At 51.5% G+C, this 20,177-nt stretch overlaps 2 protein-coding genes across 13 annotated transcripts in view; one reads left to right on the top strand and one right to left on the bottom strand.

Annotated features, from left to right (window-relative positions):
• LOC129135332 (mitotic-spindle organizing protein 2B) overlaps positions 1 to 20,177 on the top strand; it is a 23,310-nt gene extending 3,133 nt beyond the window's left edge. For 5 of the 12 annotated variants that reach the window (XM_063791091.1, XM_063791095.1, XM_063791093.1 and 2 more), the window contains 4 exons: positions 5,703 to 5,957; positions 17,000 to 17,135; positions 17,727 to 17,841; positions 19,555 to 20,177. In XM_063791091.1, coding sequence (XP_063647161.1) covers positions 5,703 to 5,957; positions 17,000 to 17,135; positions 17,727 to 17,841; positions 19,555 to 19,582 — 534 coding nt within the window. In that variant the 3' untranslated portion in view covers positions 19,583 to 20,177. Of the gene's footprint in view, positions 1 to 5,702; positions 5,958 to 16,999; positions 17,136 to 17,726; positions 17,842 to 19,554 lie in introns of those variants that run through there. The other 7 variants (XM_063791098.1, XM_063791090.1, XM_063791094.1 and 4 more) reach the window with 4 other exon arrangements.
• LOC129143398 (tubulin alpha-3 chain) lies at positions 6,990 to 13,815 on the bottom strand. The gene is made up of 5 exons (NM_001246650.2): positions 13,712 to 13,815; positions 11,529 to 11,751; positions 10,459 to 10,607; positions 9,167 to 9,847; positions 6,990 to 7,373 (listed from the first exon to the last, which is right to left on the bottom strand). Exons 1-5 carry the CDS (start codon positions 13,712 to 13,714, stop codon positions 7,077 to 7,079), a joined length of 1,353 nt encoding a protein of 450 aa, NP_001233579.1. The 5' UTR covers positions 13,715 to 13,815; the 3' UTR covers positions 6,990 to 7,076.

Here is a 20,177-nt window from a genome sequence, read left to right as displayed (position 1 = left end):
AGACGTTGCTGCTCACTCAGCACTCACTCAGGGCTCTGGGTGCCAGGCCTAGCTCTCAGGGCAGAGGGCATGGCAGGGAAGTGAGATGATCACACTCAGTCCAGTGAGAGGCAGTGAGGAAAACCACCAGCAAGACCAGTGTGGTGGCTCACACCTGTAATCCCAGCACTTTGGGAAGTCAAGGCAGGTGGATCCCTTGAGCTCAGGAGTTCAAGATCAGCCTGGGCAACATAGCAAGACCCCATCTCTACAAAAAATACAAAAACTAGCCAGGCAGGGCCCAGCGCGGTGGCTCACGCCTGTAATCCCAGCACTTTGGGAGGCTGAGGTGGGCGGATCTCGAGGTCAGGAGATCGAGACCATCCTGGCTATCATGGTGAAACCCCGTCTCTACTAAAAATACAAAAAAAATTAGCCAGGCATGGTGGCAGGTGCCTTTAGTCCCAGCTACTTGGGAGGCTGAGGCAGGAGAATGGCGTGAACCTGGGAGGTGGAGCTTACAGTGAGCCGAGATCGCGCCACTGCACTCCAGCCTGGGCGACAGAGCGAGACTCCGTCTCAAAAAAAAAAAAAAAAAACTAGCCAGGCGGGCGTGGTGGTGGCACCCATCTGTAGTCCCAGCTACTTGGGAGGCTGAGGTGGAGGATTGCCTGAGCCTGAGGGGGATGTTGCAGTGAGCCAAGAGCTTGTGACTGGACTTCAGCCTGGGCAACAGAGCAAGACCCTGTCTCAAAAAAAAAAAAGAAAAGAAAAACCGCTAGCAATGTAGTTGGGAGGAGGCTTCAGAGCCCAGAGAGCAGCAAGGGTTACACAGGGTGGAGCAGGAAGGGTCGGCAGAGCCCCACAGGTGTGAGCTGGGGCAGTGGGAGGGCGTGGGAGAGGCAGAGTGCTGTCCAGGTGCTGGTAGGCCCAGGGCAGGAGGAGGCAGGTGGGGGGCACAGTCAAGATGTATATGGGGGTTGTGGCACTGGAAATGCAGGCATAGAGGGGCCGGGAGGATTAGGGGGTGCCGTGTGAGCGAATGGGGGCTCCAAGAGAATTTACCCGAGGACAGGAGTGGCCTGGAGTGCTGGGCCCCTCAGGGTCATTTGTTTCTCGAGGGCTGTGTCCTGGAAGCATAGCCCAGGTCCTGTAGGCTGGGTGGCAGAAAGCCATGACATGAGGGCACCGAGGCCCCGTGGGGATAGAGTGGAACCTGAGGAGGAGGTGGAGGGAAATGGGGCAGACTTGTGTTGCTGAGTGAGAGGCAGAGGCCACAGATGGAATGCTGAGAGCTCTCTGAGGCCCACATATTACAGCATCTGACCACACAGAGCTCCAGCTGCCCTGGTAATGGCAGAATCTGGGGTGGAGGATTCTGCCACCCCAGATGGCAGGGGGGTTGTCGGAGTGATCTGGCTGGGGGGCATGGAGGCCATAGGTTTCCCACAGGACTCGGGTGTGGAGTTCTCCAGGCTGTGGGCCAGGCCCTCTCGAGCTTGCCTCTGTGAGCCGCAGCAGGCACCCTGGGTCCTCTGGATGCCTGTCCCCCAGCCATCCAGACGGCCTGTGGGGACAACCACCACCAGATTCACTCATACCCACAGGGAAGGGGAAATAGAAAACCCTAGAAGCACAGAGGGGCGATGCTTGTCTTGGTAAGAGTCTGGAGTCATTGAGGGAAAAATAAATTCAGTCAAGCATTATACTTAAGTTTAGGGAAACTATACGTTTTTAAAGTTGTCCAGAGCATGCGTGTAAGATGACGTTTGGAGTGTGGAAGCCGTGAGTCTCACCTGAGCTGTGCTGCCTGATTACAGGAACCTCGAGCCACACATGGCTGGCGTGGTCATTGCACTGCGTGTGGTATGCACAGCAGATGCCAAAGGACCGGTACAAAAGGGAATGCAAAAAACCCACCACACCTTGGGAGGCCGAGGCTGCTGGATCTCTTGAGCTCAGCAGTTCAGGACTAGCCAGGGCAACACAGGGAGACCCAATCTCTACAAAACACACAAAAATTAGCAGGGCATGGTGGCACACATCTGTAGTTCCAACTACTTGTGAGGCTGAGGTTGGAGGATTGCTTGAGCCTGGGAGGTTGAGGTTGCAGTGAGCTGTGACTGCACCACTGCACTCCAGCCTGGGTGAGAGAGTGAGACCCTGTCTCAAAAATAAACAAAAAACCCCAAAGTGAATGAGGCTGGGCATTGGTTCACACCTGTAATCCCAACATTTTGGGAGGCTGAGGCAGGAGCATCACTTGAAGCTCAGAGTTTGAGACCAGCCTGGGCAAAATAGCAAGACCCCACCCATTTCTACAAAGAAACAAGAAAAAGAACAAAGGTGAATGCAACATCTTATGAATAACTTATGTACTGACTACATATTGAAATAATATGTTGGATATTTTAGATTAAAGTATTTGAGCTAATTCTGCATTTTCTTTTACTTTTTATTTATTTATTTTTTAGACAGTCTTGCTCTGTCACCCAGGCTGGAGTGCAGTGGCACACTCATAGCTCATTGCAGTCTCAACCTCTTGGGCTCAGGCAATCCTCCCACCTCCTCTTGAGTAGCTGGGACTACAGGTGCACACTACCACACCTGGCTAATTTTTAAATTTTTTGTGGAGATGGAGGTCTCACTATGTTGTCCCAGCTGGTCTCTAGCTCCTGGCCTCAAAGGATCCTCCCACCTTGGCCTCCCAAAGCACTGGAATTACAGGCATGAGCCACTGACCCCTGCTGAGCCAGGCTGTTTTTAACATTCAATGGTCATTGACTATCTTTGGCGTTTAGGAGGGCCCTCCAGGGACCAGGCGTAGGGGCATCAGTCACCCCGCCCTCACACCCCAACCTGCAGCCACACTTGGTTCAATCCCACTGTCTAGCCCGTCTGACTCAGTAGCCCCTCCTGAGGGAGCAGGGCTAAGCAAAGCTGGTTTTGCCACTGCAAGGCACTGCAGGCCATTCTATTCTGGGCCTTCTCATCCTTCATAAAGTGAGGAAGCCTGAACAGGGCTCCCCACTAGCCCCGAGAGCACGCAATTCCTGAAGATTTCCAGGATTTTCTTAATATCAGTTATGGCTTACAGTTATGTTGGTTTCACATTTCCAGGGTTTGTCAACCCTGTCAGATTTAAAGATAAGCATTATTAGCCAGGTGTGGCCCCATGCTTGTAGTCCCAGCTACATCGAGGCTGAGGCAGGAAGATCCCTCGAGGCCATGGGCTCCGGGCAGCAATGAACTGTAATTGCATCACTGTGCTCTAGCCCAGGTGACAGAGCAAGACTCAGTCTCTAAATCCCCCTCCCCCACCACTCTAAAAAAAAAAAAAGCATTATTTGCTCTTTTCTGCTTCGCTCTCATCCTTGTTTCCAGAAGGGACTGGGTCACTGAGGGGAGGAGAGGAAGCTCAGATGGCAGCAAGCTGAAGGGAAGCCGACTCTGAGTCAGGCCTAGGTCTGCGGCCTGCCATGCCGTGTGCTGTGGGGAGCTGAGAGCGCATGGGCACCTAAGCACCCAGATTAGGCTGCGGCTACAGAAGATCTGACTCTGTCTGGCCTGGCCTGCGGAGGGACTGTGGCCTCAGAGGAGGATGCTGGCTCAGTGTGGGAGCTGCTGCAGGGTGGCGGGGCCCGTCTGCTCATGGAAGACAGAATCCTTGCCCCTTGACCAGTCAGTGGGGACTAGAATTATGGCAGTTTGTACCACAAGAGATGCGTGGTGGCCATTGTCTGCTTTGTGCCTTTTTCACGAGTCACTGCTGGGCTGAGGTGGCCAATCATCACCCACCAAGTGTTCCTGACTGCGCTCCTCCTTGGCTCAGGGCAACCCTGACTCCATCTTTGTTGAGTCAAGTGTGACAAGCTGACAGAGTTCCCAGCATGACACCACTGTAACCCTCACCACCACCAGGCAAGAATGAGCAAAGATCTCATTCTCTGAGGAAGAACTCCCCGGAAACTCATAAGGAGGGCCGTCCTATCCCTGCAGGGTATGGGGAGAATTTTGTGGTATTAGCATAGAAAGGGAGCTGGAGGTACCTCTGGAAGAGCGGGGGTCCACGGCATCTCAGACACAGGAGTCTCTGCTTGTTCAGGGTGACAGATGGTGAAACAAATGACCTAATGGATCCCTAGACACCCGGTTGCATCTTTTCTCCAGGAATCCAGTTTCCCTTTGCAGGGTATTTGACTACACTTGATAAGAGGCCAGGGAAGGACCAGGATTGAGGCTGGGTGTTCTGTTGGCTGAACCCTTGTCTGGAGTCACCCTAAAAGTGATGGCAGGGGAGTTCCCGCAAGAGACTGCCCCAAACCTTTCCAAGATGAGAGCCAGTTGGGATTCCAAAGGAAGAAACACTTAATGCCAGGGAGGTCAGTCCAAAGCATTTGTTAGGGAGCTTACATACAGAGGGGGCTGCAGCGTGCCCTCACGAGGGACAGCCAGGAAAGAGGTTGTGCCTAGGCACACCGCACTGAGGGGGTGGGGTGTGGAGTTTCTATGAGGGTGCAAGGAATTTGGCTGGGGTGGGACCAGTTTCCACGTGCTTAGCAACATGTCAGATCTTTCAGTGTTCCAGGCAACAACCTAAACGTGTATCAGTGTCTGGGAACATGCAAGCCCCAGCCAGGGTTTGAGCCTGCAGGGGGAACATGTAGCTGATTAGGTTGGAGTGGTCAAGGCACTTCCTCAGTCAGGACAAAGGAAACGCTGGGGGGATGAAATGGGGGACCCAACACTGAGTCAGGCAGGGGACACATGCCCTGTTTAGAGCCCACGGGCCAGACCCCACCAGGCCAGAGCAGGGGAGAGCCCTGGCCAAGGCACTCCGCATGGGGGGCTGTGACCCCACGGGCAAGCCTGCTACCCGGGCACGTTTGTACCTTGGAGGGTCCTCTCAGTCTTGCCGATGCTGTCAACACCCTGAGTCCAGGGAAATCCATCCCATTAAAATAAAGCTCTGGCCCAAGTGTGGTTCCAGATTTTTCTTGGCTATCTTAAAGAGTAAAGTAAGCAAATTGCAAATCAAAGAAACTCTGAACCAGTGGTCTTCATCCAAGAGAGCCTCTGGTGGTCAGAAGGAAAGTCTCAAGCATTCAGACTGTGGCAGGAACCCTGTCATGGAATCTGGCAGCTAAACCCGAAAGCAAGAGGCTTGACCACTGCAGAACACTCAGGTAGGTAGGAAACAATGAAAGAGCTACCAAAATCAAAATCAGAAACCCAATTCCAGGACTTGGTGACTGCAGTACTTCCTGCCTGTCACCATCTGGGGCAGCTCAGATGTGCAGTCCAGCATGAACACACCTTGAGGATGAGGCAGCGCGTCCCTGCTGCTGCTGCCGCTGATGGCACCATCAGGGCAGACTAGGTTTGCTGACCAGGCTAGGTGTGGACCAGCACACCTACCTTTCCCTAAATGGGCCCGTGGCATGTGTCCTTTCAAAATGTTCCCGTGGCAGTGTGCTCCTTGCGTGGCTTCGCTCCTAGGACACATCCAAAAGGGTCCCCTGCACACTGCGAAGGGCTTCTGGGATGTGACCTGTCTTTAGTGGTTCTGAGTCTCAGGACTTGAGGCTGATGCAGGGCCTCTAGCTGAAGCGACTTTGATGGAAATGTGTAGACACAAATGTTGGCCAAGGAGCACGAGTACAGCAGGTGCTGCATTTACAGGGCACGTCCATTCCTAATCATTGTGCTCTGTGTCTCCTTAGGGAGAAATAAAGGCAGCGCTGCCCTCGGGGGAGCATTGGCCCTGGCGGAACGCAGCAGCCGCGAGGGATCCAGCCAGAGGATGCCACGGCAGCCCAGCGCTACCAGGCTGCCCAAGGGGGGCGGGCCTGGGAAGAGCCCTATGCAGGGCAGCACCTAGGATGGCGCAGAGACTTGTCACATCTTTGTCCCCAGCAAAGGCTACGTGTTACCTCCTTCAGTTGATAATAAACCTTTCTGAGATGCAGAGGGTCCAGGTCAGATGCTCTCTACCGTTTTCTTTTTTTTTTTTTCATATTAAGGCACACTTAGAATGAAGTTTCTGTGCTGGTCCTGGTTGTGCCACAGTGAACTAACCAGGTCCCTTCACCATGGGTCAACTTCCTGAACCTGATTTGGGTTCTGAGAAAAGGTGTCTGGATTGCCAGGTCTTTTATAAATAGACATCAACAAGCTTCACTTGGAGTGAAATGTGGGAGGTTTTTTTGTTTTGTTTTGTTTTGTTTTTTTCTGAAACGAAGTCTTGCTCTGTCACCCAAGCTGGAGTGCAGTAGTGCGATCTTGGCTCACTACAAGCTCCGCCTCCGGGTTCATGCCATTCTCCTGCCTCAGCCTCCCAAGTAGCTGGGCCTACAGGTGCCCACCACCACGCCCGGCTAGTTTTGTTGTATTTTTAGTAGAGACGGGGTTTCACCATGTTAGCTAGGATGGTCTCGATCTCCCACCTCATGGGAGGTTTTCTACCAAGACTGTTGACAGTGCTGAGGGACAGGGTGGCTGTGTGTGTGCACAGAGGGCGAACGCTGCCTTCCAGGTTACCGTGGAGCACTGGGGTCAGCATGGGTGTGTTGTAACCTTCTGTGGGTCACGAATGCTGTGCGGAACTCGGTTAATATTCTTTCCCCCTCTAAAATGTCCTGACCTTACACATTTGACCCACAGCTTTAGAGACTTCATGGACAAGCCCCATCCACAGACCTCCAACACTTCTAGTCTCCCTTTTAGCCAGCATGACCCATCAATAAAGAAGCCCGAAAAATCACAGATTCAGTTGAAAACCCTGACTCTGCTTTCCTAGAATTTAGGAAATCTATACATTGAACGCCTGGCTTTGAAGAAACACTGTTTTCCCCTGGTCAGGTTACTTCTGTGGCAGCTGCTTATGTACAGACCTGCTGCACCCAACCCCACGCCAGCAGGGCAGGCTGGCACCCCACCGCTGTCCATGCAGGCTCTGGGGTCCCACTAGCTCCTGTAGGCAGAGCTAAGCTGCACGACACACAGAGGTCTTGGTTTTTATACAGAACCTTTAATTGCAAACAACTTGGAAGCAGCCATCCTGGGGGTGGCAGGGGAGAACCCACCACACCCTCCCATCAGTATTCTTCGCCTTCTTCAGCCTCAGCTTCCACGGAATCCACACCCACCTCTTCATAATCCTTCTCTAGAGCTGCCAGGTCCTCGCGGGCCTCAGAGAACTCTCCCTCTTCCATGCCTTCGCCCACGTACCAGTGCACAAAGGCCCGCTTGGCATACATGAGATCGAACTTATGGTCCAGGCGGGCCCAGGCCTCCGCAATGGCCGTGGTGTTGCTCAGCATGCACACAGCCCGCTGCACCTTGGCCAGGTCTCCCCCGGGGACCACTGTGGGGGGCTGGTAGTTAATGCCCACCTGCCAGAGAAGGGAAAGAAAGCAGTCCGTGAAGCTTATATCAAACCTAGAAATGGTAGCTACTTTTCCTCAAACAGAAGACACCCTGTAGGTGACACGGAGAATGCTCAGTTCACCTCACAAACATCACTAAGCCCTTCTCTGCACCAGGCAGGGTGATAGTTCCAGACGAGGAATAGAGAAAGGAACCTTGGAGGTAGCCACCCTGGTGGGATCCCAAGCTACCTAAAGGGCTGTGTCCTAGTACCTGTGACATGTGATAGGTGCCCAGGTGAAGACAGTCTTCCCTCTGAAAATGTATGCTGCTTGTCTTCTTTGTAGATTACAATTAAATTCTGTAGCTAAACTTCTTCCACCCAGATAGATTCAGAGTACACAACTCTTGCCCATGCTATCACAAGGAACATCATACCCACTTCTGACCCACAAAACAAGCCACTGTGGATATGCAAAGGTAGCAGATCCTGGGTCAAGAGTCATATGAATGCTGTTACCACAGCAGCAGGAAGTGGTCAAAGTGGTCCATGTGCCTGCCTAAGTAGGGGGTGACATTCCAAGGTGGTAACCAAAGGGGAAGCATTCCAAGTTTCAGAACTCGGGAATAGCATGACCTGAGGTCCTGGCAGCAGTGCACAGGGTCAACTAGAGCAGGGATCAGCAAACTTGTTCTATAAATGACAACATCAGGCCAGGTGTGGTGGCTCAAGCCTGTGACCCCAGCACTTTGGGAGACAGGCGGGCAGATCACGTGAGGCCAGGGGTTTGAGACCAGCCTGGCTAACATGGCAAAATCCCATCTCTACTAAAAATACAAATATTAGCTGGGTGCAGTGGCTTGTGCCTGTAATCCAGCACTTGGGCGGCTAAGGCGGGTGGATCACCTGAGGCCAGGAGTTCCAGACCAGCCTGGCCAACATGGCAAAATCCCATCTCTACTAAAAATACAAAAATTAGCCAGGCGTGGTGGCAGGTGCCTGTAATCCCAGCTACTTGGGAGGCTGAGGCAGAGAACTGCTTGAGCCCGGGAGGTGGAGGTTGCATTGAGTCGAGATCACGCCACTGCATTCCAACCTGGGTGACAGAGCAAGACTCTGTCTCAAAAAAAAAAAAAAATTACCCGGGCATGGTGGTGCATGTCTGTGGTCCCAGCTGCTTGGGAGGCTGAGGTGAGAGAATCGCTGGAGCCTGGGAGGCAGAGGTTGCAGTGAGCCAAGATCACACTACTATACTCCAGCCTGGGGGACAAAGCGAGACCCTGTCTCAAAAAATAAATAAATAAATAAAGCTCACCACAGATATATAGTGTGATGACTCAGAAAGAGAGTTCAAAAGACATCACTGAGCTGGGTGCAGTGGCTCACGACTGTAATCCCAGCACTTTGGGAGGCTGAGGCAGGCAGATCACCTGAGGTCAGGAGTTCAAGACCAACCTGGCCAACATGGTGAAACCCCATCTCTACTAAAAATACAAAAATTAGCCGGGCGTGGTAGCGGGTACCTGTAATCCCAGCTACTTGGGAGGGTGAGGCCAGAGAATTGATTGAACCCGGGAGGCAGAGATTGCAGTTAGCTGAGATCGCACCACTGCATTCCAGCCTGGTTGACAGAGCAAGACTGTCTCAAAAAAAAAAAAAAATCACTGAATCAATTATCAACTCTGGTTCACTAATTTATGCCCACATGCCTAGCCCATGGAACAGGGATAATCTCCCCAAAGGACGTGGGCCTTCAGGGCCAGTGTTATTTTGTGCATCTGCTGCTTGCTGAAAGGCCTCCACATCACCCAGTCATACCTTAAATCCAGTCGGGCACCAATCCACAAACTGGATAGTGCGCTTGGTCTTAATGGTGGCGATGGCCGCGTTGACGTCTTTGGGGACCACGTCCCCCCTGTACAACATGCAGCAGGCCATGTACTTGCCATGGCGGGGGTCACACTTGACCATCTGATTGGCTGGCTCGAAGCAGGCATTGGTGATCTCGGCCACAGACAGCTGCTCATGGTAGGCCTTCTCGGCTGAGATGACTGGGGCGTAGGTGGCCAGGGGGAAGTGGATGCGGGGGTACGGCACGAGGTTGGTCTGGAATTCCGTCAAGTCCACATTCAGGGCCCCATCGAATCGCAGGGAGGCCGTGATGGAGGACACGATCTGCCCAATCAGGCGATTGAGGTTGGTGTACGTGGGACGTTCAATGTCCAGGTTGCGCCGACATATGTCATAGATGGCTTCATTGTCGACCATGAAGGCACAGTCAGAATGTTCCAGGGTCGTGTGGGTGGTCAGGATGGAGTTGTAGGGCTCCACCACGGCTGTGGAGACCTGGGGGGCTGGGTAAATGGCAAACTCTAGCTTGGACTTCTTGCCGTAATCCACTGAGAGCCGCTCCATGAGCAGAGATGCGAACCCAGAGCCAGTGCCGCCCCCAAAGCTGTGGAAGATGAGGAAGCCCTGCAGTCCTGTGCACAGATCCGCCTGAGAGAAACCAGACAACGTGAGCCAATGCCCGTGGAAGCCACACCACCAACCTCCAACAAGCCAGGGCCGCTTCTCTTTGCTTCTAAAGAGTTGATATGGATTCAAATCATCCATAATAAACACGCAGTACACTTTGAAGCAAAGAAAAGCAAAGATCTACGGACAAATCACCATTGCAGACTCAGTAGGACTCAAGATGCTGGTCTAAGTTTTTGTTTGTTTGTTTGAGACGGAATCTTGCTCTGTTTCCCAGGCTAGAGTGCAGTGGTGCAATCTCAGCTCATTGCAACCTCCGCCTTCCGGGTTCAAGCAATTCTCCTGCCTCAGCCTCTCAAGTAGCTGGGAGGACAGGTGTGTGCCACCACACCCAGCTAATTTTTATATTTTTAGTAGACATAGAGTTTCACCATGTAGGCCAGGCTGGTCTCAAACTCCTGACCTCAGGTAATCCACCCGCTTTAGCCTCCCAAAGTGCTGGGATTACATGTGTGAGCCACCGCGCCCGGCCAAGATGCTGGTCTAAGTGTTGATAAAATGACTTCCTTTCACATTCCAAGAACTACCTCTCCCATGCAAGACAATGGCCACATGAAACCTTCTCTTCTTACCAGTTTGCGGATCCGGTCCAGGACTAGGTCAACAATCTCCTTGCCGATGGTGTAATGGCCCCTGGCGTAATTATTGGCTGCATCTTCCTTCCCGGTGATCAGCTGCTCCGGGTGGAAGAGCTGCCTGTAGGTCCCTGTGCGCACTTCATCTGCAAAAGAGACAGTGTGTGCTGTGAATTTTTAAGGCCTGTACTCACCAAGATGGACACATTCCAGGAGTGTTCACTTCTACAGAGCACATGCTGTTCAAAGTACATGACCTACATGTCATAGGTCAACAGTGGCAGTGTCTGGTAGAAAATGTCTCTGTGTGATAACCAAACTGCATATGCAATTTATGACTCTACAAAGTTAAACTCAGCTTGTTGTATAAATGTCAGCACAACCAGTTCCCAGTGAAAGGAAATAAGCTCTTGCACTCCTACGCAGGTACATAATTCTTTCCTACGTGTAGCTACATCAAAGGCTGTAAGTTAGAAACTCTTACAACCTGGGCAGTCACCAGGTCAGTGTGACTTCTGCAGGGCAGTCCCATCAGGGCACCCTGGATGACCTGGGTCCCACAGGCTTTCAGGTGATGCTGTCATCTCCTGGGGGGCCACTGAAAGGTGCTGCCTCTTTGTAGCTCTCCTTGGAAACTACCTCAGGCTGCGAATCTGAAGGAAGCAAATGACTGTTCTGTACTTACCTTCTATGCCTAAGACGCAGGTCAAGACTCTCATGCACCAGCATAAGAGAATGCACAGCATTCGGGAGGGAACCAATGCCACTGCACCCTGCAGGCAGGGCCACCTGAGCAGGGCTGAGGCACGCACAAGGGAATCTCTTCACAGCCCATCTTACTGCTGGCAAAGCAGCTTTTCCCTGTAGGTCAGGTTTTCCTAAATTAGGAGCCGAGTCTCACAGACACTTTCATTACGAACCTTTCAGTTTCTCTCCTAACAATGCCATGGGCATATGCCTGTCTATCCCATCCTTTCAGCAGGAGGATTCAAAGGAGCCCACACGGGGCTTTACCAATGCTCTCCCACCCTCTCAGGAAAGCTGCCATCCAGTGCCCAGGCACCTACCGACCACAGTGGGCTCCAGGTCCACAAACACTGCTCTGGGCACGTGTTTGCCAGCTCCAGTCTCACTGAAGAACGTGTTGAAGGAGTCGTCCCCGCCACCAATGGTTTTATCACTTGGCATTTGGCCATCGGGCTGAATTCCATGTTCAAGACAGTACAGTTCCCAGCAGGCATTGCCGATCTGGACACCCGCCTGCCCCACGTGGATAGAGATACACTCGCGCTGTGAACAGGAACATAAAAGTGAACCCATTCATTTCAAGGCAACTTGAAACTATATGGCATGCAAAATATTCTAATTTAATATTTATATAGTGCTTCAGTATCTGGCGCTTTCACAATCGATATTTCCTAGGAGGGTTAGTGACTGATCCCTTTGTCGCTGTGAAAACTAATTGCTGTAAACCATACTAGCTAGTAAGTTCTAGAGGTAGCCCTAGAACCTGTTTGCCCCTACACAAAACTTAGGTTATTTTAAAACTTGGAAGCCATGTAATGTCAATAATCAACCCCACATTATAGCCCGTCACAGTAATTCTCTGAAGAATATGTAGCAGTTTTTGATTATGTCCTGATCAAAGGATAAGGTAGTCGGGTTGGGTAAGGAAATAGAGAGTAGGTCCCAGGTCACCATGGTCCAAGCCCAGGTGCTCAGTGTGTGTCTCTCTGCCCCCCAGATCTACCCCGTCCATCATTCACCACCTGCTCTGTGCTCTCGAAGGCTGACCCTTGAGAACAGCATCAGAGGCCTTCCTCGCCCTCTGGCTTCTTGCTGGTTTGGTCAATGGCAGGCAGCAGTGGGATACTGGGGGGCTGGAGGAAAGCAGTGCCAGGGTACTCCCTCCTTGGCCCCTTCCTGCTCAACTGCTGTGGGTGACCTGAATCCCTCTCAAGGCCACACTTTTGGCAGGCTGCCCTCTTCATAAAACTACCCTCCCAATTTCTTGTAACCACTCCCTCTCTCTACCCCTTGAAGCCTGTAATGGCTCCCAGACGTCATCAGTGCTGGGACACTGCACTGTCCTTTGGTGGTTTCTTTAAACCCTGCCAAGCTGGGTGTGGTGGCTCATTCCTATAATCCCAGCACTTTAGAAGGCTGAGGTGAGAGGATCACTTGGGACCAGTTTGAGACCAGCCTGGGTAACATAGTGAGTCCCTGTCCCTATGAAAAATTTACAAATTAGCCAGGTGTGGTGGCACACACCTGTAGTACCAGCTACTCGGAAGGCTGAGGTGGGAGGGCTGCTGGAAGCCAGGGGTTCAAGGCTGCAGGGAGCCGTGATCCTGCAACTGTGCTCCAGCCTGGGCAACACAACATTTGTTGAGTGATGTCTCAAACAAAAAAAAGAAAGAAAAAGAAAGGAAAAAAAGGATAACTGACAAACCACAGCTATTCAGACTTGGGACTTGGGAATCTGCTATGTTAATAGGCTGCTTTTTTTGTTTGTGTTTTTTGAGGCAGGGTCTCTGTGGCCCAGGCTGGAGTGCAGTGGCGCCATCACGACTCACTGCAGCCTCAAAGTTCCAGGCTCGGTTGATCCTCCCACCTCAGCCTCCCGAGTAGCTGGAACCACAGACTCGCATCACCATGCCCGGGTAATTTTTGTATTTTTTTGTAGAGACTGGGTTCCGCCATGCTGGTCAGGCTGATCTTGAACTCCAGACATCAGGGGATCCGCCCGCCTCCACCTCCCCAAGGGCTGGGATTCCAGGCGTGAGCCGCCGCGCCTGGCCTAACGGTTGCCTTTAGGTGAACGAGGCAATGTTGCAGCAGCGTCTGAGCCTTAATTCCTCATCTGACCAATGTCCACAGCCCCAACCCCCGTCAGCGAAGGCTCCTGGGGCTCCTCAGTTGTTTCCAGTAGCACAAAGACGTGTGAAGTGGGAGCAGCGCCCTCCCGTCTTCAGGAGGCGACGCCACTATTTGCTCTCTGGGGGACGGGACACCGTCAATGCTCCCGTTCACTAAAGGCCGGCAGCTTCATCTAAAACAAAAGCCGCCGTCCCTGCTCTGGGACCCAAAGATCCAGGAAACGATCCCGTGTCCTCCTGTCCCGCACTAGACCCTGCGTCCTTCTCTGGCCTCCTCTCAGCGCCCAGGCCCGCAACAACGTCCCTCTGTCCACCCGAGGCCAACTTCGTCTGCCTGGGCATCAGCGGGGCGGGAGTGACCCGGGTCTTACCATGGCGAACTCCGCTGCTTCAGCCCAACGCTACTTCCAGACCTCAACCGGCTGCCACAGCTGCTGAGCGCCCAACTGCAACCTCCTGCCCGTGCGCGCTGCACGGGATTGGCCCGCCGGTGCCAGGCCGCCATTGGCTTGGAGATCCTGGGAGGCGGGCTGAGGGCTGGATCCCAGTTCTGATTGGCCATTGCTCAACATGTGTACTGGGGACGCTCTCTGATTGGATGTAGGATTGGCGGGAAGGCAGCGGGGTCATCAAAGGCTGCGCGGTTGCTGAGGCATTTCCGGGGTGTCTTCTGACCAGGGTTGGAACAGCTACTGCGCTGCCTCTGTGGGTCGGGGAACATTGCCTTGCTCCCAGTGTGCCACTGCCCCTCCCTGATTGCCCCAGGCCTGCTCCTCTCCCTGCCTAATTCAGATCTTTGCAAACAAGGCCACCTCTGAGAGGCCTTGCCGCCATCTACCCAAGTCACAGCAGCACCGCAATTATCCCCCTCTTCCCTGTTCCCACCCAGCACCCGGGAAGTGGCAGGATTCAATCACTTTTGTGACCCAAAAGGAGAAAACGGGCCGGGCGTGATGGCTAACGCCCGCAATCCCAGCACTTTGGGAGGCCGAGGCGGGTGGATCACCTGAGGTCAAGAGTTCCCGAGACCAGCCTGGCCAATATGGTGAAAACCCGTCTCTACTAAAAATACAAAAATTCCCCGGGCTGGTGGTAGGCACCTGTAATGCCAGCTACACAGGAGGCTGAGGTAGGAGAATCGCTTGAACCTGGGAGGCAGTTGTTGCAGTGAGCCGAGATTGGGCCACTGCACACTCCAGCCTGGGCAACAGAGCCATACTCCGTCTCAAAAAAAAAAAAAAAAAAAGGAAGAAAGGAGGCAAAATTAACGTAAGTGGAGAGGTTGGGTCAGGCACACCAGCTCATGCCTGTAATTCCAGTGCTTTGGGAGGCCACAGCAGGAGGATTGCTTCAGGTTAGGAGTTCAAGACCAGCCTGGGCAACGTGGTGAGACCCACCTTGCCCGTTTTTACAAAAAATACAAAAAATAAAATAAAATTAGCAAGGCATGGTGGCTCATGCCTGTAATCCCAGCTACTCAGGAGGCTGAGGCAGGAGAATCCCTTGAACCTGGGAGGCAGAGGTTGCAGTGAGCTGAGATCACGCCACTGCACTCAAGCCTGGGCAACAGAGCGAAACTCCATCTTGAAAAAAAAATAGAGTTTATTTGGGCCAAGTTTGGGAAGTGCAACCCTGGAGATGCAAGTTGTCTTAATATATTGGCAGCAGTTATACGTGGGTTTTATAAAGGAAAAGAAGAGGCAGTTCCTAAGTTGTTTACTACGAATTTTGAAATTAGAGAGGAAGTCTTGCTGTGTTGTCCAGGCTAGTCTTGAACTCCTGACCTGAAGGGATCCTCCCACCTTGGCTGGCCTAGCCTGAGGAATTTATATGAAAATAACGTAAGCTATTTATTGGGTCAGGCGTGGTGGCTCACACCTGTAATCCCAGCACTTTGGGAGGCCAAGGTGGGAGGATCACTTGAGGTCAGGAGTTCAAGACCAGCCTGGCCAACATGATGAAACCCTTCCTCTACTAAAAATACAAAAATTAGCCAGGCATGGTGGTGAGCACCTATAGTCCCAGCTATTTGGGAGGCTGAGGTAGGATAATCACTTGAACCTGGGAGGCGGAGTTTGCAGTGAGCCGAGATCACACCATTGCACTCCAGCCTGGGCAATAGAGTGAAACTCCATCTCAAAAAAAAAAAAAAGAAGAAGACTGGGCGCGGTGGCTCATGCCTGTAATCCCAGCACTTAGGGAGGCCAAGGCAGGCGGATCACAAGGTCAGGAGATCGAGACCATCCTGGCTAACACGGTAAAACCCCGTCTCTACTAAAAATACAAAAAATTAGCCGGGCATGGCGGCGGGTGCCTTTAGTCCCAGCTACTCTGGATGCCGAGGCAGGAGGATGGCATGAACCCGGGAGGTGGAGCTTGCAGTGAGCCGAGATCACACCACTGCACTCCAGCCTGGGCAACACAGCGAGACTCTGTCTCAAAAAAAAAAAAAGCTATTTATTGTCTCTACATTGTCTGCATTGTCTTTGGTATCACAAATTCCAGGAACAGGAAGATAATGGGTTGAGCTAGTCAGGAACAAAATGCCTTTAAACAGTCACCCCAGGGCATGAGTACAAGGCGTGTGACTGAAGTCCATATTCCTGTCTCTCTGGGCCTGATAAATTCTGCACACCTCGCATAACTCAAAGTGCTGTGAACACTTTTTCTTTTCTTATTTCTTTGGTGAGAGGGAGTGGGTTTATGGCCAACAAGAAAGGGAAAGGCACACCCCTGTCCCGGGAAGAGCAGAGTGGGGACCCAATACCCATTTTGGAGGAGTTTGGAACAGTCACCTGATTCTTCCTTTTTATTTATTTATTTTTTTGGCATGGTTCTCACTATGTTGACCAGGCTGGACTCAAATTCCTGGGCTCAAGTGATCCCCCAGCCTCAGACTTCCTTGTAGGGTGGGACTACAGGTGTGTGATTCTTCCCAGTTTGATTCTTCCATCCCTAAAGATCATCTTAGTGTGTATTCAGTTCTGGGAAAAGCCCTGGAGGAGACGTGCTGGCTTACCCCCAGCTCATCACCAGGATGCAGCATCCCACCATGGCATCTCCCTGGAGGGTGGCCAAGCAGGCCCTTAACTTTCCCTCCTGAGAGGAGAGCAGAGAAGAGAGAGGGAGCTCCCCCAGTGGGATGGGACTCATGAGGTCCAGGAGTTGAGACTTTTCTGTGGCCTTTGGGGACCTCTGAACAGTGCAATCAGGTCTTCCCTTAGAAAGATGCTTTGGCAAAAGGAGGAGGGGCAGGGACGGAGTTCTGCGGACAGCCGAGAAAATCAGAGGAGGCCACTGGCCCCTTCTCCCCAGGAGGGTGAATCCTTCTGTATTAGCCCCAGGCACCCTAAAAAATACCACTGACTGAGTGGCTTAAACAGCAGGGTTTTATTTTCTCACAGTTCTGGAGGCTAAAAGCCCCAGAGGCCTCTCTTCCTGGTTTGCACACAGCCACCTCTCACCATGTCCTCCCACGGGGAGGTAGCACCCAAGCTCTCTGGTCTCTTATAAGGACACGAATCCTGTTGGATCAGGGCCCACCCTTATGACCTCACTTAACCTTCACCATCTCCTTATAGGCCCTGTCCCCAACTACAGTCACATTGGGGATTAGAGCTTCAGCGTCTAATATTGGCGGGGGGGGGGACACCATTCAGTCCATAGCCCCCCCTTCCTCAGGGCTCCAACCACATCATGCACAGAACTCAGCTGTAGCCCACATCACACGGTGCTCTTCAGTCCAGCCACGCGTCCTTCAGCGGCTGGGATACGTTCTCGACAATGCATCATCAGGTAATTTCGTTGACGTGAGAACATCACAGAGTGTTCTTAGACCAACCAAGGTGGTGCAGCCTACTGCACACCTAGGCCACATGGTATAGCATATTGCCCCTTGGCAACAGACCTGTACAGCAAGGATTTATGTATCTAAACACAGAAAAATGTATCTAAACAGGAAAAATATGGTATTATAACTTTATGGGACCACTGTTATATATATGCTGTCTGTTGTTGACCGAAACATCATTATATGCTACATGGCTGCAATATTTATTTTTCTGATTATAAAAGTAACACATATTCCCAGTAGACAGTGTAGAAAATTAGCAACAAACTATTTATTCTACTGTAAATGACAAAAGAAAAATTGAGCCTTGGACATGCCCATTTTTACTGTAAGTTATGATTCCATAACTGACTTGTAGTAAACAGTGTTTCTGGCCCCTAAGTATTGCTGCCTTGTGTATTTTATTTAGTATACAGCACTAAAAAGAGTCCTGTGAATTATTAAATCATTTCAATAAGTCAGCTAACAACGTTTACATATAGTTGCTACACAGAAAGGAACACAAATTATTTCCTCTTTTGCTCATATTCAAACAGGCTTGAGTGACAACTTGAGGACAAGGCGGTGCCTCGACAAGATTTCACACAGCAGCTACGCGGGCCAGAGAAGCAGCACCACATGGTGTGGCAGGAGAAGGAGGACATGCACAAGGTAGGCAGTTCGGTTCTGGGTGAGAAAGGCTTAAGAGGCTTTGCAGAGTTTTGTAAGGTTCAGTTCATACAGATGTTTAAAGACCTCCTTGGGACTCCCGCTCATGGACTGTCCCTGCTGCACGCAGGACACCAGGGCCAAGCCTGGTTCCAGGGCCCCTGCTGTGCCCAGTTGCTACACAGCCCATGTCAGCTAGCTGGGCTTGGCTCCCTGCCATGGGTGCCTTTCAGCATGCTGCCTGCAGCAGGCACCCACTTCACAGTCATCATCTGCCATCTCCAGTTCAACCCCGCAGAGTAAGCAGCAACTCCCCCAGCCCCGCCCATTCTGAATGAGGAACGATGTCCAGAGGGCACTGTGTTATCTGCAGTGACACGCTGCGCCTGACACCAGTGACCTCGTCCTTCTCTCTACACCATGCCCCCTGCTCTTAGAAGGGGCATCTTAGTAAGGACAGGGAATTGCAAAAGAGGACATATGTTAAAATGTGGCTGATTCCCCCGTAACTCCTTTATAAATTTGGTTTTTAGTAAGATATGTGAACTTTATATTCAAATGCCATTAAGTATAGTAATAACACAATTAGGTTCTTTTTTCTCTTTTTTTTTTTTTGAGACAGAGTCTCTCTCTGTCACCAGGCTGCAGTCATGCGATCTCAGCTCACTGCATAGGCTCTGTTTTCTAAAATACATTCATTTATACACTGAAGTCCTTGGACCTGTAGTTTGTGATCTGTCCTCTAAAATGGGGCAGATTTTAAACCCAAATTGCTTCTTAAGATCATCTGTGGTATCATCCCCCTGCATGACTTGTCTGGGATTGCAGTGTGGGCTGGGCGGCATCTCATTGCTTGACACAGTCACAGTGACTCTGAGCTGGACCCAGAGAGGCCTGGGGAGGCCTTTCCTCCCCATGTGGGAGCCACCCTGCCAGCTTGCTCCAGGTCTCATCACTTCCAGTCTTAGTCCAGCAAGTGTGACAGTGACTAAACAGCCAGACTGTTGGCCAGATCAGCTGCAGGGAGGTCAGGGTCATCAGTGCAGCAAGTGGTAAGGTTGGGTTGTCAGTGCAGCTGAACTTGTGGTAAGTCCTACTTGTGGCCCTCCACCCAGGGAGTCTTTGATTTAAATCTCTTTCTTCTTAATTTTCTTTTCTTTCTTTTTTAGTTTTTTTAAGAGATGAGGTCTCACTATTTTGCCCAGGCGCTGGTCTTGAACTCCTGGGCTCAAGTGATCCTCCCACCTCAGCCTCCCAAAGTGCTGGGATGACAGGCATGAGTGCCTGGCCTGATTTAAATCTTCAGCACTTTGCCTATGTATTTTTTTCTGCTTCTGCTTCTTCTTGTGTTTAAGTAACTAGATTGAGTGCCCAAATGCTTTATTCACCTTTGCAATTGTGTAGAAGACCTCGGGCAGAGGTTGGCATTACAGAGCCAGCTGTCCTGCTGTAAGTTACTCCATGCAGTTGCAGGGTCTTTCTTGGTGTGGGGTTGTTGCTCAGCACCTGAGCCCAGGTGGTCTTCCCATTGAATGTTTGGCTGGGGTGAGGTGAGCACAGGGCTTTTTCCAAGCAGGGGATTTCTCCCATCTGTGGCTTTAATCTGTAACCAGCATTGGCTGTCACTTGTAACTCTTTAATATAGTGTAAGACTAAATGTACAGCCTTCCAGACCTTTGTTAAGCAAACATAAAACATCTGTAATTTTTTTTTCAGCAATTGGTTGAAGCTTCAGAGACATTGAAATCCCAAGCCAAAGAACTGAAAGATGCCCATCAGCAGCAAAAGCTGGCCCTGCAGGAGTTCTTGGAGCTCAATGAGCTCATGGCAGAGCTCTACTCCCAGAAGCAGAAGGTGTGGGACAAGGAGGAGGAGATGGAAGTAGCCATGCAGAAAGCTGACATGATGTGGCAGGAGATCTGAAGATCCAAGAAGCTCAGAAAGAGGATGCTGTTTAGCCAGATGCGGTGGCTCACGCCTGTAATCCCAGCACTTTGGGAGGTCGAGGCGGGCGGATGGCCTGAGGTCAAGAGTTTGAGACCAGCCTGGCCAACATGGTGAAACCCCGTCTCTATTAAAAATGCAAAAATTAACCAGGCATGGTATTGGGTGCCTGTAATCCTAGCTACTTGGGAGGCTGAAGCAGGAGAATTGCTTGAACCTGGGAGGCGGAGGTTGCAGTGAGCCAAGATCATGCCACTGCACTCCAGCCTGGGCAACAAGAGCAAAACTCTGTCTCAAAAAAAAAAGGTGGGGGGGGGAGGAAGCTATTTAGATATTTCAGTGATGGTATTGACTGGACTTTTGTATGACCTTAATAAAACATCTTTGAAAACTTG

Source organism: Pan troglodytes, chromosome 13 (assembly GCF_028858775.2).
Source record: "Pan troglodytes isolate AG18354 chromosome 13, NHGRI_mPanTro3-v2.0_pri, whole genome shotgun sequence".
NCBI classification, from domain to species: Eukaryota; Metazoa; Chordata; class Mammalia; order Primates; family Hominidae; genus Pan; species Pan troglodytes.
The sequence above is the reverse complement of the archived record's forward strand: the minus strand, read 5'-3'. Positions and strand labels throughout refer to the sequence as shown.